At 47.1% G+C, this 16,421-nt stretch overlaps 1 protein-coding gene across 2 annotated transcripts; it reads right to left on the reverse strand.

Moving 5' to 3' along the window:
- Positions 1-6,868, reverse strand: ZNF263 (zinc finger protein 263). Of its 2 annotated transcripts, XM_008696793.2 has the most exons (6): positions 6,097-6,868; positions 5,071-5,251; positions 4,541-4,614; positions 4,131-4,257; positions 2,529-2,645; positions 1-2,053 (listed from the first exon to the last, which is right to left on the reverse strand). In XM_008696793.2, the coding sequence occupies exons 1-6, from the start codon at positions 6,481-6,483 to the stop codon at positions 885-887; spliced, it is 2,055 nt and encodes a 684-aa protein (XP_008695015.2). In that variant the 5' UTR covers positions 6,484-6,868; the 3' UTR covers positions 1-884. The 2 variants fall into 2 exon arrangements, with proteins under 2 accessions (XP_008695015.2, XP_008695016.1); XM_008696794.2 differs by lacking the exons at positions 4,131-4,257; positions 4,541-4,614.
- Between the last annotated feature and the right edge of the window lie 9,553 nt (positions 6,869-16,421).

Raw genomic sequence — 16,421 nt, forward strand, 5'->3', positions numbered from 1 at the left:
TCATGTTTCCTGAAGATATTTATTAGCATCCAAACATTTTCAACAGGGAAAGGCATGATCCCTAATTTCCCCAGGAGCCACGTTTGCAAAGCCTCCCAGGGAACCTCGCTTTCGTAGAACCCTCTGAAGACCCCAGAGCTCTGTCTCTTTCTTGGACAGGAGTAGGGTAAGTCTTAATCTCTGCAAGGGTAAACTAGTTCAGAATCTGGTTTCCTCTGCCAATACCTGGGCTGAACTGCAAACTCCACCTTACTATTTCCCTCAGATCTCTGGTTCCTTTTGGTCTGAGGTGACGTTTATATGCCTGGCCTGTGCATGGGCCCTCCTATCCTAGAGGCGCAGTGGTGGCTGCCATGGACTGCCCCTTGCTTCCCAGCCAGGGCTTTTGGGGGAGCTGCAAGTCACCAACCAGTCTTCTGTGGCCATGAGCTGGTTTCCCAGAATACTTCCTTGGTCCCAGGCCTCAGGAGCCCAAATGCCCCCGCTGAACATTCCAAGCGAGGAAGCAGTAACGGAAAGCCACACGGATTCCCAAAGTTGCTGGGACAGACAATGGATACTGTAAGGCACCCAGATCACAACCTGGCTAAACATACCAAGGGAGCAGGTGCACCCTGGGACGAGAGACTTCACAGAGAACTCTGCCCTGAGCAGGTCACCTCAGAGACTTGTCACCCTCAACAGTTCGGAGAGAATTCCGTTTTAGTTCTACACTAATCCTTTGCTGCCTCTGCACCTCCCTCACAGTGACCCTCACGTGGTTCATCTTTATAGTAATTACTTTGAAAACAGATCATTTGGTGGGCTGGGCAAAGAATACCGGCTCTTAACAGGACCCTCTGAGTATGCCACCTTATCTGGGCCAAAGAGAAATCCCATTGTTTCTATCCCGTGTGAGTTCTCTGGTGACTCATAAGGCGTGAACTCCGAGAAAAGCTCTCTCCACATTCAGAACATTTATAGGGTCTCTCTCCCGTATGGGTTCTCAGATGACGAATCCGATTGGAGCTGTGAGAAAAACTGTCTCCACACTCATGACAGGTATAGGGTTTTTCTCCCGTGTGAATTCTCTGGTGCCTGATTAAGTTTGATCTATGCGAGAAGTTTTCCCCGCAAAGGTTACACTTATATGGTTTCTCCCCTGTGTGCGTTCTCTGATGTCTGGTGAGGTGCATGCCCTGACGGAAGCTTTTCCCACAAGTCAAACATTCAAAGAGTTTTTTCTCTGCTTTGTGGGTTCCATGATTTGTAAGAAAGAGGGTGCTGTCACTCACTGCTTCCCCACACTCAGAGAAGGGGTAAAACCTCTCTTTCTCGTGAGTTCTTTCGTGTATGACAAGGTGTGAACTGCGAGAGAAACTTTTCCCACACTCGGCACACTTATAAGGTCTCTCTCCTGTGTGAATCCTTTGGTGTCTAAGTAGGTTGGAACTATGGGCAAAGATCTCCCCACACTCGGGGCACTTGTAGGGCTTTTCGCCTGTATGTGTCCTCTGGTGCCTGTGAAGGTTTGAGTTGCAAGAGAAGCTTTTTCCACACACGTTACATTGATAGGGTTTCTCACCGGTGTGGGTGCGCTGATGGCGAGTCAGGTGGGTATTCTGACTGAAGCTTTTTCCACATTCCAGGCACTTATGGGCCTCCTCTCCCAAGTGTGCTCTGTGTAGTGACAGAAAGTGTGGGTTCCCACCAAAGATTTCACCACACTCCACACCCATACACAGTCTCTCTGCTGCATGTATTCTCTGGTGCCTAATTAGGTTCGAGTTGTTAGAGAAATTTTTGCCACACAAGGGACATAAGTGGAGCTTCTTCGGCTGTAATTCCTTTGGTCGCCCCAGTTCTCTGCAACTTGTGGCCCCCACTAAGGTCGGCTTCATCCCTTCCTCTGGGGGAGGCTCCCAGTGCCCTTCTGCCCCGTCCCGAGGCCTTCCCTCCTCAGGACTCCAGGGCACCTCCCCTCTGGCCTGGCCAGGCAGCAGTGCCTGCGGGTGGATGCTCTCAGGGGAAACGGACTGAGCACTTTCTTCCTGGTTCTCAAGCTTCTCTTCTCCTGGCAGAGCAACAGAAACCAAACCCCTGTGTTATTCCTATACCACAGAGAAGGAAATCCCACATATCTGCTACTCCATGTAGGTCAAAAGGCCAGAAGGGTTGGTTCTGCCTCAGTTTCCCATGTAGACAGTGCACTCTAAGAGGAAAAAGGGTGGGGCCATCTCTCAGGAACCAGTGCTCACTCAGTCCAGTCCTGAATTCCCTTGCGCAGGCCCCCAATTCCCTCTAAACTGAGGTTCCAGTTTCTGCCCTGTGGAAATGGGTGGCATGGAGCAGAGCTGGGACTAGGGTGGGCCCCAGGGGTGAATGCCCCCTTGCATTCTGCACCCCGGGATGGAATGGGCAGTGGAGACACAGGAAGCAATGTATCTTCCTAGCAGCAGTGATGGGCTAGCCCTACACCCAAATCCTCAAATGCCTCCCTCCCAACAGCAGGAGGCGAGCTGGAAAGGCTGTTCATCTTCACTCCTTACCTGGAGCTGGGCTTCTGGGACGCAGGCCCTCCTTGCAAGTCTGAACACTGGGATCCCATGGCTTTCCTCCTTGTTCCACCTGGGTGCTCAGGGCCTCCTGACTAGGAACCTGAGACTCTGTTTACAATGAAAGAAACAGATTTCTACGTCACCATTTTTCTCTACCAGGCAGAAGTAACAAAGATAATCTTGTTCCTGCACTTAGTGGACACAGCCACAGAAGGCACAGTAAGTCTGACAGCAAACACCTGGAAGGTGCACGCGACTGTTCTCAGGAATCACCTCCAGAGAAAGAAACTGGAGGAGGGAGACTATGGCTTTTTTCTTTTTATGCTTTTGTAGTACTTGGGACCTATCGCGATGAGAATGTATACTTTTGTAATTAAAACAATCAAACAAACATGATTAGAGTGATCAGTTCTTGAGGAATTAGCTTAGTATTATAAAAGAGCCCTGACTCTCACAGATAAATATAAACTAGAACTGAGTTCCACTAGACAATTCCAGGAGAAAATACAGTATGATCGACAATGAGAAAGAAATCTGGGGCTCTGAGAGGACCAAGGTGAAAACCCAAAAGCACCATTCCTGTGCTGTGCTATAACTAACACCTCACTCCAATCCCAGCAAACGTGGACTTTAAACGGTTTGGTTCTAAGAACTTGTGATCCGAACTTCTCTTCCTATGAAGCACTCACTGAAAGATATGCTCAACTTAGGGCACCAAGCCAGGCCCAATGATGGAGAACCTGGAGAAGGTCCCAATGAAGGGAACCAAATCCAGCAACGACCCCTATGCAGAATTAGTGCAAGTGAGCTGACAGCTGTGCCTCTCTTTACAAACACCTGATGTATGAAAACAAAGTGCGTTTGACTTCTACCATGTGGCAATATAGCGATAATCGATCATAACACACACAGAACTGTTTAAGACTTCCCACAACTTTTTTTTATGAGACTTTCCATGCATCCAAAGTTGAAGGAAATATACAATACCTGTACACTCTTCACCCAGATCCAACTATCAGTTTTTTGTCATATTTCACAAACTTCATTTTTAATCTCTGCATAATAGTTCAACACATAGATGGATCTTAATTTACTTATCCTGTTTTATACATAAATATCATTTTCAAATTTCCAAAAGGCCTCCCCACATTCCTGAATTTTTAAGGGCTGGGATAACTGCTAAGCTGGAATATTCCAGTGCCCCCTGAAGCTGGGGAAGGGCCTAGAAATACTAATGAAGCATAGAAAATACAAGTGAGGTCAGAAGAATAAGCATCTCAAAATTACAAGGCATCAAGAACTGCCAGGGTGTGTGATGCGGGGGTGGGGGAGGCTGTCAGTGGATTTGATTTGTTCTGCTCTGGGAAGTCCATGAAAGCTCACACTCCCTGCCTTCAGCTCTGGCAGCTGGGAGCCATAAGTTTGCCAACTGTGCCGCCTGCCAGATGTTTAACTGATCCTCTTCCAGGGAGCTTTAGAAAAAGGGAGGACTTCTGGCAAAACTCAGAACTAATGTCCTGGAGGTGAGTGGCTAACGGAAAGGCCCCTGGTAAGAAACAGCTCAGTCTTCATCCCTGGAAAAGAAGTCCTTACCCAGTGAGTCCACATTCTCATAACTCTCCTGCACCGTGTCCCTGGAGAGGGCCCTCTTACTAGGATCCTGATGCCCCCACTCCTCCTGGGAGATGTACATAGCCACGTCCTCTAAGCTCTCAGGCAACTGAAACAGCACAAGATCTCCTTTAGCCCCTGAGGCACCAAGAACAATTCAAGCAGAGTCATGAGTTATAGGGGCAAAACCCAGGGTGCCAAGTACACATTTCATAGGGAAGAAGGGTGCCAGGCCCACAAGTGAGGTGCGGAGGAAATAAACAAAGAAGGCGGGGAGGCTGCGCGTTGAGAGAGAGAAAGGATCCTCTCTGAGAGGCAAAAAGACCCCATCCCCACGAGAGCAACTGCGGGGAAAGGTGCTGGGGGGGAGACAATGGGAACTTCCACATCACCTGGGGCCCAGTCATCTCCTTGTCTTCCATGTTTCCTTCAGCAGGAAAGAGAGAAAGCCAGGGAGCAGACAATGCTGAAGTGACAGAAATCATGATGAGAATGGCATTTGTAATTCTTGGGAACCCAAGGATTATTACAACACGGTATCCATTCCCCAACACCCAGTCTCTGCTGAGGATTGTACAGTGACCAAAGGCAGGCAACAGAGGCATAATAAAGCGATATCCAAAATGGTGGGGTGCAGGTACAGAACACCAGTCAATTTTCCTGCTGGTCTGCAGCATTCGAGCCCTCAATCATTCAAAGCTCGAAATGTCTCTGCTGTGCATACTACAGGGCGCAGAGATCCCCCTCCCGCCTCCCATCCCCAGAAGAACCCAAGTCACCACTTTTAGGTCCTTCACTCCACATCTGGGAACCCTGAGACCAGAAATTCCCTCACCTAGGCAACCGTACTCCACCTGCCGGTGTCAGGTGGCAACCCCGAAGCCCCTCCTCCCTCCCACCTGCCCAGACGACTGTTCCTCACCCCTCTCCTTTACAGCTTGGGGGTCTCTTTTGGGGCTGGGGCCTAGCAGCTCCTGCAGCCTGGGGCCAGGGCTTCGCTCAGTCTCCATTGGCTCCAACTTGAAGCTCGGTGACTCTCGTGCTGTTTCCAGAGGCAAAGGCTCCTCCAAGAGCACTTCTGTTCCCCGCCTATGGTTTGTGACCTGGGAACCAACCCACATCACTCAGCATCACAACAGGGCCCGACAGGAAGGGAAATGAGTACAGAATTCTGAGGGCAAGCCTTCGACAGAGAACCACTGGCAATCCTTTTGGATCCAGCAACAGAGGAGGATGGTTTACACTAAAAGCTTTCCTGATGGCCCATGCATGGGAGAAAATAGGAGGGGAGGGCACACCTTCCCTGCACAGCTGACACACCTGACTTCTTCTTGCCTCCCCCCACTCTTTCTATATGCTTCTATTCCTCACGCCTGCATAAGTTAAACTTGGGTGACCCTGGGGGCAAGTGCCCTCAGAACCTCACTGCCAAACTGTTTTCCTAAATTCAATAGTAACCCGACCTAGCTCTGCAGAGGAGACCAGACTGCTGCACCTAACAACAGCTAACAGCCATTAAGCGCTATTGGCCAGCAGCGCGCTCAGAACTGCATGATGCTCTCCCTGCAGCTCTCAAAGCAACCCTAGAAAGATGGTTCACCATTCTCACTTTACCAGTGGCAAATCTGAAGCCCAAAGAGATTAAGTAACTTGCCCAAAGTCACAAAGGTAAGGAGCAGAGTGAGGATTTGAACCCTGCGAATTAACTCCACGGCTCACACTAATGAAGAACCCCTGCCTCCATGTGGAAATAGGGCATTCTTCACGGCTCACTCTTCCTCCCGGGGAAAACGTGGAAAATGAATCTTCCTGACTAAACTATGAAAAAAACCCTTGCCCATATAAAATCTACTTGGGGGACCAAGTAAAGGTACGGAGAGCAGGGCCGCCGCGATGTCCTAGTCCTCGGGGCCAAACAAACCGCAGATAAGACCGCTCTTTCTCTCACCTGTAGTCTCAGCCTCCCAAGCTCTCTCTGCATGTCCTCCACAAGGGTCACTGCTTCCTCGCCGCTCTCCGGATGCAGCTCTTGCACCCTGCTCTGGATCTCCTGGGGCAGGATGGTCAGGAACTGCTCCAATACCAGCAACTCCAGGATTTGCTCCTTGGTACGCAACTCGGGCCGCAGCCACTCATGGCAAAGCTCCTGGAGCCGGCTGAGGGCTTCCCGGGGCCCAGCGGCCTCTTGGAAGCGGAACCGTCTGAAGCGTAAGTGGGAGGCCTCAGGGTTGGGCCCTGGATCTGGCGGGGGCAGCTCCTGACTCCAGGCGCAGTCCTCCTCCAGTTTCACTATCAGAAGCCCTTCCCGGTCTTGGGAGCCCGGGCCCGACGCCATCGTCAGGCCCCGGGAGGGCCTTGGCCCCGAAACCCGCTGCGCCCGCCCGGGAAGGCTCCCCGGGCCCCTCAGCTGCAAGTCCCGGCCAAAGAGCCCAGCCCCAACCCGGGCGCAGCCGGCTCCGGCGCCTTGGCCTCAGTCGATCACCGGCGCCGCCGCGCCAACCCCGGTTCCGTCACCGGCAGGACGCCCCCACTCCCCACGCCCCAGGGCAGGACCTGAACGCCGCGCTTTTACGCTCGTCGCGGTCTCACGCAAGACTAGGCGCTCGGCTTCACGCCGGAAGTCCCTGCGCGCGTTAGGTGACCACAGCCAGCGCCGCAGCCTCGGGACTAACTTCCGGGTCACGATCCGCGAACTCTAGCGCCCATTGGGTCAGGTCTCGCCACAGACTCACCGCCGACCAACCAGAAGGGAAGATTTGCCTGCAGGGGCGGGACAACCGACGGGCCAATTGGAGACGAGAGGCGGGGCAGGTAAGTTTAGTGGAAAACAAGCCTAAGGATGGCGTGACCCGTGGGCTACCGGATCAGAATTCCCCGGAAAGCTTGCTAAAGTGAAAACCCCTGAGCCACGCAAAATCCAGTGCATCAGTGTCGGGGGGGGGGTGCGGGGAGTGGCGGCAATCTGAATTGTTAACAAGCTCTTCCCCCAGAGACAAGTTTGAGAACCACTGTCCCGATTTAAGGGCAGTCGCCTCCCGCTCTGGTTACGGCAGGAGAGGGTCCCCTGGCCCCAACGGCCTTGGAAGCACGCAAGCTAGGGTCCTATTCGGCGCCCGGGGAGGGCTGGAAGCGTACGGACCCGCCGGGGTCAGCGTCGCCGCGGGGCTTGCCGGGAAACGTAGTCTGTGGCGCCGCCTGCACCCCGCCCCTGCGTCCGAGCCCGCGGCAGGTACCCGGCGGTGGGGAGCTACGCGCCGCGGCCGTGCGTCCCGCCGGTTGCTGACCCGGCCTCGCTCCTGGAGGCTGGACGTCCCCAAGGGCTCCTGGGGACCCGGGACGTGCCGCTTATTGTCCACCGCTGCGAGGACAGGATCGTTACTCAGCTCCCTACTAGGTCCTAGGTCTTGTGATGAAGGCTGTGAGGTTCACCGCGAGGGGCGAACGGAAGGAAACCCCAAGAGTCGGCTCAACATCTCCCTTTCCTCCAGCGACATTCAAGACCGTGGACTCAGGAAATGGAGGCGTCGTAGGAGTGAATCGTGACAACCAGTAACCTTTTATTGAGCGCCTGCCTGATGCAGCTGGACGCTGACAGCACACAAAACTGTGGGACGGAGACGCTATTATCATCCCTGTGTAACGAATAACAGCCCCGAGTGTCAGTTAACGCCCTGCTCAGGGTCACACAGCTAGTTTGTCGCTAAAGTTCAAGGCTGCCATAATAGTAAAGGGTTATGTGAGGACAGAGAGGCCGGCTTTGGACGACTGGGTGTAAAGAGTCCTTAGTATTTTGGCTTTTTCTTGTGCCGCTCGAGGGAAAGAGGTGCACGGCTGTTGTGGCAAATGTGCCTCAGCAGCCGCAGAGCACGCAGGCCGGTATAGGTCCATTTCAGAAACCCTTGTTGAGACATGTGACCTCAGAGTCCTCTAAAGCCATTTTCATGTTTTCGACATACTTCAGGAGACTACAGATTCGAACCTAATAACCACTTCGCCTGCATTTACTACGTTATCTCAAACAAGTTCTTTAATCTCACTAATCCCCAAACTTCTCTCATCTGTTTTGAGGGAATAAAACTATCCCCACCTTGTAACATTGGGTGAGGATTAAATGAACTAATGTGCAGGACGCTTAGAATGGCACCTGGCACTTAGATGAACTCAATGTAATACTAGCTGTCACTAATGCACAAAATTCCCGAAGGCTCACCCTATCTCACAGAAAAGCCACTTGGATTTTTATTGCAGGATGTGGGACATGGGAATGTTTGTACAACTACACATACTTTGAGACGGAAAAGAATGAATCATCTGCTATTTAAGTTTAGGGTTTTGTAAAAGATTTTACTTAGTTGACAAAGCACAAACAGGGGGCGCAGCAGAGGGAAAGACAGAGGGAAAGACAGAAGCAGGCTCCCACTGACCAGGGAGCCAGACGCCGGGCTCAATCCCAGAACCCTGGGATTATGACCGGAGCCGAAGGCAGACACCCAACTGACTGAGCCACCCAGGCGTCCCTAAGTTAAGGTTATTAATGGGGACTTGAAGCTAAATGGACTTTCTGAGTTATTCAAAATTACTGGTAATATTCCTCCATTTCGTTGAGGTCTGTCTATATTCAAGACAGAGAAAATAGCTGGAATATTACAGGGAGTGGGGGTTACAGCTAGTAGACCTGCAGAGGCTCGTTTGGGGCAGGAGTTCTTAACCTAGTGTCCATGAGGTTATAGAGCAGCACTGTCCAGTAGAACTTACTGCGATGGTAAATTGTGGTTTGTGTTCCTAAGTGCCACCTGGTGGCTACTGTACTTGCTACTCTGGGGGTCACAATAGTCGGACTTGGAGATCTTGTAACTTTTGATACGGTATGCAGAACTGCATGTACCTGTGTATTTTCTAGGAAGCAGATCCATGCCTTTCATCAAGTTCTCAAAATCACCAAAAAAATTAAGAACCACTATTTTAGGGGCGCCTGGGTGGCTTGCTCGTTAAGCATTTGCCTTTGGCTCAGGGCTTGATCCTGGAGTCCTGGCATCGAGACCCACATCAGGCTCCTCTGCTGGGAGCCTGCTTCTTCGTCTCCCACTCCCCCTGCTTGTGTTCCCTCGCTCGCTGGCCGTCTCTCTCTCTGTCAAATAAATAAATAAAATCTTTTTAAAAAAAAGAACCACTATTTTAGGTCTTTGGTGAAAAATGTTCAGGGAAGTAAGTATGCCCTCTGGCGACCATTATTGATTCTGCTTTCTCATATTTTCTTGTCCTCAGCTGTCAGTGGCTCCCTGATTATTATAACAGAGAAAAACAAATTTGAATCTCAGATAAAGAACCCCTATTAATTCTGGCCTTAGCTGTTATGGTCACTAGATTCTGTCTGTGGAGCTGCTTTCAGTCCTTACCGAGGTCTTACAGATTCCCCTGCACTCAAGTGGGGCAGTTGTCTGTGTGAGGTCTTCCAACCTGTATTTGATGAAATACACAGTGTTAAGACTTTCTGGTCTGTGCTCTTTGGTGAGGGAGCAAATAAGCAGCTCCTATCAGTCTGAAATGTGGCTTTCCCTGCCTCTCACCTAAGCATACCCTGGCCTCCGGGCTTCTGCCACCCTAAGCCTTTGCTATCTGCTGCTCTTCCCAGCTTTGGTTTCATCCCATTTTACTGGACTACACATTTCCCATGATCTATGGCTCAGGGTTTGGCTTTATATGTATGAAATTACTCTTTGATCTTACTCTTAGCATTGAAATCCAATTATAAACAAAATATTGACTTTAAATGGCATTTCATTTGAAATGCATCTTATTTTTATTAATCTGAAACATGTTGCCTTTCTCCATGAACATGATAAGGCATTTTGCTCCACTTCCTATATTTTGATAAATGTTCTAGAATTTAAGTTTTCCTTCAGATTAACATTAACCAAACTAACTTGCTAATATTGTTTGGTAATATTAATATTTAAACATTTTTCTCATGTCTATTCCTCATATTTAAACACAATTCTCATAAACATTTCCTCATGTTTCCTCCTTGGATCATAAACCACCATTTACCAACCCACACTTTACTGCAGAGCAGTAAATTTTGTCAGGGGTAAGGAGGGGCAGGAAGGGACACAGAAAGACGTTGCAAGCTATAGCTGCTCTCAGCAAGGGAAGCAGTGGTAGGACATAGCAGGGAACTGAGATGGACACGATTTTACTAGCTGTCTTTGGATTGCCAAAAACACTGTTAGATAGTTGTTTCAGTTAACTTCAAGATAATCCACGTCTAGGCTTCAGCTCAAAGAAACATATAAAGACAGTCTTTTCTGGTCACCACCAACCAAGTTCAGATATCAATTTTTATTTGAAAGTCTCTTAACTGAGGGGCGCCTGGGTGGCTCAGTCGTTAACTGTCTGCCTTCGGCTCAGGGCGTGATCCCAGGGTCCTGGGATCGAGCCCCACATCGGGCTCCCTGCTCTACTGGGAAGCCTGCTTCTTCCTCTCCCACTCCCCCTGCTTGTGTTCCCTCTCTCGCTGGCTGTCTCTCTCTGTCAAATAAATAAATAAAACCTTAAAAAAAAAGTCTCTTAACTGAAATTAATCCAGGACACAGTTCCCAAACTCCTACTTTTACCCCTCTCTCTCAGCATTTTAGTCCTGACTTAGATCATTCTCTTAACAAAATATTCAAAAGCTAAAACTAATTCAATGCATTGATTTTAACACAGAATTAATTCATTCCTCTGTTCACCGAGTGGATGGAGGACAATAGCCTTGAATTGAGCACAAAAGCTTTCCCCTCATTTTGGTTTTATTTTAACACTGAAATACTGCCTGACAGAGACTCTAGGTGAAATCATCCTGAGGAAATAGATATAGAGAGGCCATCTGCCCTGGAAATCAGTCTGAATCCAGGAACAGTCAGTGGTGACCCAAACTCTTATGTTTCCTGTCTTTCTTGTGACCTGGATGTCCAGTTAGCAAAGCCTGACCTGAGCTTCCCAGCGGAGCACAGAGAAGAGCCGTGGGTAAAAGGACTGCAGAATTCCAAAGAAATGAAACAAGGATTTGGCTTCAAGATAAGGTGAGTGTTCACTGGATACAAGGGAGGAAAGAAAAGAAAACATCAGACTTAATTGGAGTAAAAAGCTTTGAGATCTACTTAGGGGTTTCTATCACCCCATTACTGGTTTAATACAACTTTTTCTCCCCCTCACTTTGTTTCCCCTTCGAGCAGGGTGACATTTTCAATTTTCATTTCTTCTCTCAGGTTTTAAGATCAGGAGAGACCCAGAAATGTACCCACAGCTATTTGGTCAACTAATCTTTGACAAAGCAGGAAAGAGTATCCAATGGAAAAAAGACAGTCTCTTCAACAAACCATGTTGGGAAAACTGAACAGCAACATGCAGAAGAATGAAACTGGATATCTTTCTTACACCATACACAGATATAAATTCAAAATGGATGAAAGACCTAAATGTGAAACATGAAACCATCAAAATCCTAGAGGAAAACACAGACAGAAACCTCTTCGACCTCGGCTGCACCAACTTTTTGCTAGACATGTCGCCAGAGGTAAAGGAACAAACCCAAAAATGAACTATCAGGACTTCATCAAGATAAAAAGCTCTGTACAGCAAAGGAAACAATCAACAAAACTAAAAGATCACCTACAGAATGGGAGAAGATATTTGCAAATAACATATCTGATAAAGTCTTAGTATCTGAAAATCTATAAAGACTTATCAAATTCAACACCCAAAAAACAAACAATCCAGTTAAGAAATGGGCAGAAAACATGGATACTTTTCCAAAGAAGACATCCAAATGGCTTACAGACACATGAAAAGATGCTTAACATCACTCATCATCAGGGAAATACAAATCAAAACTACAATGAGATGCCACCTCACACCTGTGAGAATGGCTAAAATTAACAACACAAGAAACAACAGGTGTTAGGGAGGCTATGGAGAAAGGGGAACCCTCTTGCACTGTTGGTGGGAATGCAAACTGGTACAGCCACTCTGAAAAACAGTATGGAGGTTCCTCAAAAAGTTAAAAATAGAACCACCCTACAATCCATCAATTGCACTAGTAGTAGGTATTTAACCCAAAGGATACAAAAATACAGATTCGAAGGGGCACATGCACCCTGACGTTTACAGCAGATTATCAACAATAACTGAACTATGGAGAGAGCCCAAATGTCCATCAACTGATGAATGGATAAAGATGTGATACACACACACACACACACACACACACACACACACACACACGAATATTATTCAGCCATCAAAAATAATGAAATCTTGCCATATGCAATGACATGGACGGAGCTAGAGTGCTAAGTGAAATAAGTCAGTCAGAGAAAGACAAATACCATATGATCTCACTCATATGTGGAATTTAAGTAAGAAAACAGATGAACATATGGGAAGGGGGAAAGGAAAAAAAGGAGAGAGGGAAACCAGCTGATAGAGAATAAACTGAGGGCTGCTGGAGGGAGGTGGGTGGGAAAGGGACAAATGGGTGGTGGGTATTAAAGAGGGCACTTGTGATGAGCACTGGGTGTTGTACGTAAGTGATGAGTCAGGGAATTCTACTCCAGAATCCAATATTGCACTGTATGTTAACTAAAATTTAAATAATAAATCAGAAGAGATGAGAAAGCTTCTTCAAAGCACAAAAAACCTAGGAACTCTGCATCCATTCACTGTTCCTTAGAGTGGAATGATCTGTGGTTCTGTTTAAAAACAAAAACAAATTTAAAAAATTAGAAAATCAACTTGGAAATCCCAAAACTTAGCAGAACTTATAGAGCATCAAACCACTACACAGAGGGAACCCTGAGAACTTCACTCTGGGAGAATCTCTCAGCATTAGATCCCTGAGCATCAGGGGACTCATTCAGGAAAGGAGCCTCACTAGCGCCCCAGCTGTGGGAAAAGCTTCCTTCATTCAGACCTTTACAGACACCAACATTTCCAACAGGGGAGAGACCCTGTGAATGCACTACACTTTATGGAAAGCAATTTCACATTGTGTTGTAAGAATCTTAAAATGTTTTTCCTCTTTGATCAAGCAGTACCACATGTGAGAAATTATTCTGAAGGCGAAAAACATAACAAAATAGCAACAACAAAAATTTAAAAATTTTAAAAAGTCTTTACACACACACACACACACACACACACACACACACACACACCCTCCAGTGGTTCCCCGCTGTCCTGATAATGAAGCACTGACTCCTCAACAAGGCCCCGAACTGTAGCAACAAGCACTGCAGTTGGCTCTTGCTACCACAAGTCAAAATCCCTTTCTTCTGGGCTCCCACGGTACTTTGTTCAGACCTTATTTTTAGCACCAAAAGTTTGCCTTAACTGGGAGGGTTAGTTACAATCATTCTATGACCTGTGTCCTCTTCTGCCCGTCCAACATACATCAACATCACACACACTGGAGTTCCACAGGGTAGAGAACATCAATTATTCACCTCTTCACCCCTTAAAGTTCTGTATACATAATAAACATTAATACATGTTTGTAGCAGTGAATTAAGAAAGGTGTGACATATTCTTGAAAACTAAGCACCTAGGTCATTGCATGGATAGGCCTAATTATACTTAGGAGCATTTTGAAAAGATAAGAGAAAAAAAAAAAACCAAAACAGTGTCCACCTCATAAGTACTACAAAGATTAAGTAAAATATATTTAAGCGCAGTTTCCATACAAATTAAACTTTCAATAAATATCAGTGTATTTAATTTTGTTAAAAGATCTATTTATTTATTTGAGAGAGAAAGCAAGTGCATGAGCAGGAAGGGCAGAGGGAGAGAACCTCAAGCCGACTCCATGCTAAGCCCAATGTGGGGCTCAGTCTCACAACCATGAGATCACAATCTGAGCCGAAACCAAGAGTCAGATGCTTAACCAACTGTGCCCCCCAGGTGCCACAGTGTACTTAATTTCTAATCTCTGTTTAATGATCAAAGCATTTAAGGCTATGAGTTTCATCTAAGTACAGCTTTGATTATTTCCCATAATTTTAATATGCAATAGTCTCACTGGTCATTTCAAAACAGCTTGTCATTGCAGTTTTTATTTTATTTCCTCTTTTGGCCAAGAGTTGGTCAACTGGTCAAGAAAATGTTCCTCTTAAAATTTATTTTGCCTGCATTTATTAGAAAAAAGAGGTTCATTCCACTCTGCTTGAAAAGCTCATTGAGGTTTTCCTGTAGACTTATATTTGATAAGGCTTGTCAAGTATCCCCAAGGCCCTAGAAAACAAGCGTTCTATTTATAGGACACGAATGTAGTCTTGGACCTCGCAAGCATTTTTGTATCTTTGGAAGCACCCTTGGTGCTTGTGTAAAGGGGAAGTGAGGAAGAGGAGATTGGGTTGCTTCCCATTTTTCCCCCTTGAGGTTATTTTCACTTCCTCTTCCCTTAAGAGGCTTTAAAAACAAACAAACAAAACGATTTTGTGGACTTTATACAGCAATTCTTAATAGTTCTAGCTATCAAAGCTAGCAGTGAAAACGGAAGGCAAAAAGGCCTTGGAGGGGCCTCGTCCCTTTCTCCATCCAAGACAGTCTTCCCAAAGATGCCATAGCTGTTTGTCTTCTTGAAAGCAGAAAAAACCCACAGGGTTAAGATTTTTTCAATTGTGACCTTCCAGAATTTGCAGAGCTTCTTTCACAGTGTGTTGTCTAGACTAAAATCAAGGAAGTCAGGGAACAGACTGGTGACTGGGCCTCCAAGGGGCTCATGACATGAGGGGGTGGGGGAGGGGCGAGGACAAGACACAGTACACCTTGGCCTCCTGCACATGCAGTCATCTACACATTCTTGAAGAAACGTACAAAGGGTGCTCCAGGAAACTATGATCTTTAACTCTGAAATGAGTACTAGTCCTGAAATCCTCTCTCATTTCTAGCCTAGTGATCTGGGCAGAATAATCTTAGAACCACCCAAAGCTCAGACGTAAGCTTCCAGGCCCAGCTCCCTGCTTCCTCTCCTTAAGTCCCCTGTAAGGATGTGGAAAAAGGTGGAAAGGAGAGCTCACCTCTTGGCCTCTCCTCAGCACTTATAATCAGTTCAGTCAGTCCCCAAGTCTGGGTGAGTCTGGGTGTTTGAACAACTGGCATAGGGGATTTTTCTATCCCCAGAATGAGGAAAGTCACCCTCCACCCTGTCTTTTCCAGGTGATCGGATGGGATTTCTCAGAGATCTAGCAAAGCCTATCTCCACATTTTTAAGTCTCCTAGAAAATTAAGATATTATAAAAATTGTGGTATAGTTTTTACATGTTTGCATCTAGCATTTTTAACACCTAACACAAGAACCCAACTAGGTGTTTTACCAGAGAGAACTTCAAAAATAAAAAACTTGAGACCTTTCATACAGGTGAGACCATACCAAATGGTCCTAAGAGAAGCAATCCATGCCTACTTTGCATTCTAGAGTCACTCTTTAGTCACCTCTCTAAAACTTGGGCCCCTTCCTAAGAGGAAGAGAGAGTGTAGGGGAGCAAAAAAGAACAAGTGGCCCCTCACCTTGGTCTGGGGTGGGGGCACACTTCCAGTGCCTCATCTCTTGGGACAATATAGTTCACCCTGGGCAGGATGGAATCCCTTCTCCTAAGATGTTTTTCTCAGGGCTGTCCAGATGCTAGAGAGCCCCCAACATAAAAGGTCTTGCACCTTCTACTTTGTTGACTAGAAGAATTTGCTCTGGAAGCTCACAGAAGTAGTCTAGCTACCCTAAGACTACCACACATAGGCTCTCCATTTATGGACAGTCCAGAGGTGCCTAGTTTCTTACGAAATAGAAATAACAAAAATCAAGCAAATAGACATAGTAACATTTGTTAATTGTGAGGGATGGTTACATAGGTAATTATGTTCTGTGTATTAAAAAAAATATATCTATCTCCAAGGAAAGAAGCATAATGGCATAATTACCAAGGTTATTCCAGGCAATCTCTGACTATTGGTTTGAAGCACGGCTTACACCCTGGCCACAAGAAGAAATCTCTTCCAAAAACAAAAAGGAAGAAAGTTGTAGGTTCTGCTGTGGGGAGGGTGGTGGGGAACACAAGAGGTAGGGATCTGGGGCCTTGGCCCTGTCAGGTCTTCCTGTCCACCCTACCTGCTCTGAGATGCTGGAGTACCCCCTCAGACCTTTGCATTTTTCTTCTCAAGAACTTTCTGGCAAACAGATGAGCCATTTACATGAGACCTCTACTTCCCAAAGGCTCCCTTCTGTCTCCTCCCAGAAAC

The sequence above is a fragment of the Ursus maritimus genome, unplaced genomic scaffold (genome assembly GCF_017311325.1).
Source record: "Ursus maritimus isolate PB19 unplaced genomic scaffold, ASM1731132v1 scaffold_2, whole genome shotgun sequence".
NCBI lineage: Eukaryota > Metazoa > Chordata > Mammalia > Carnivora > Ursidae > Ursus > Ursus maritimus.

Coding starts and splice junctions, on each gene's coding strand:
- ZNF263 (XM_008696793.2), bottom strand. CDS start 6,483: ATGGCGTCGGGCCCGGGCTCCCAAGACCGGGAAGGGCTTCTGATAGTG. Junction 4,615..5,070: donor CCAAGCTGTAAAGGAGAGGG/GTGAGGAACAGT, acceptor CTGTCACTTCAG/CATTGTCTGCTCCCTGGCTT. Junction 4,258..4,540: donor AGGAGATGACTGGGCCCCAG/GTGATGTGGAAG, acceptor GTGCTGTTTCAG/TTGCCTGAGAGCTTAGAGGA.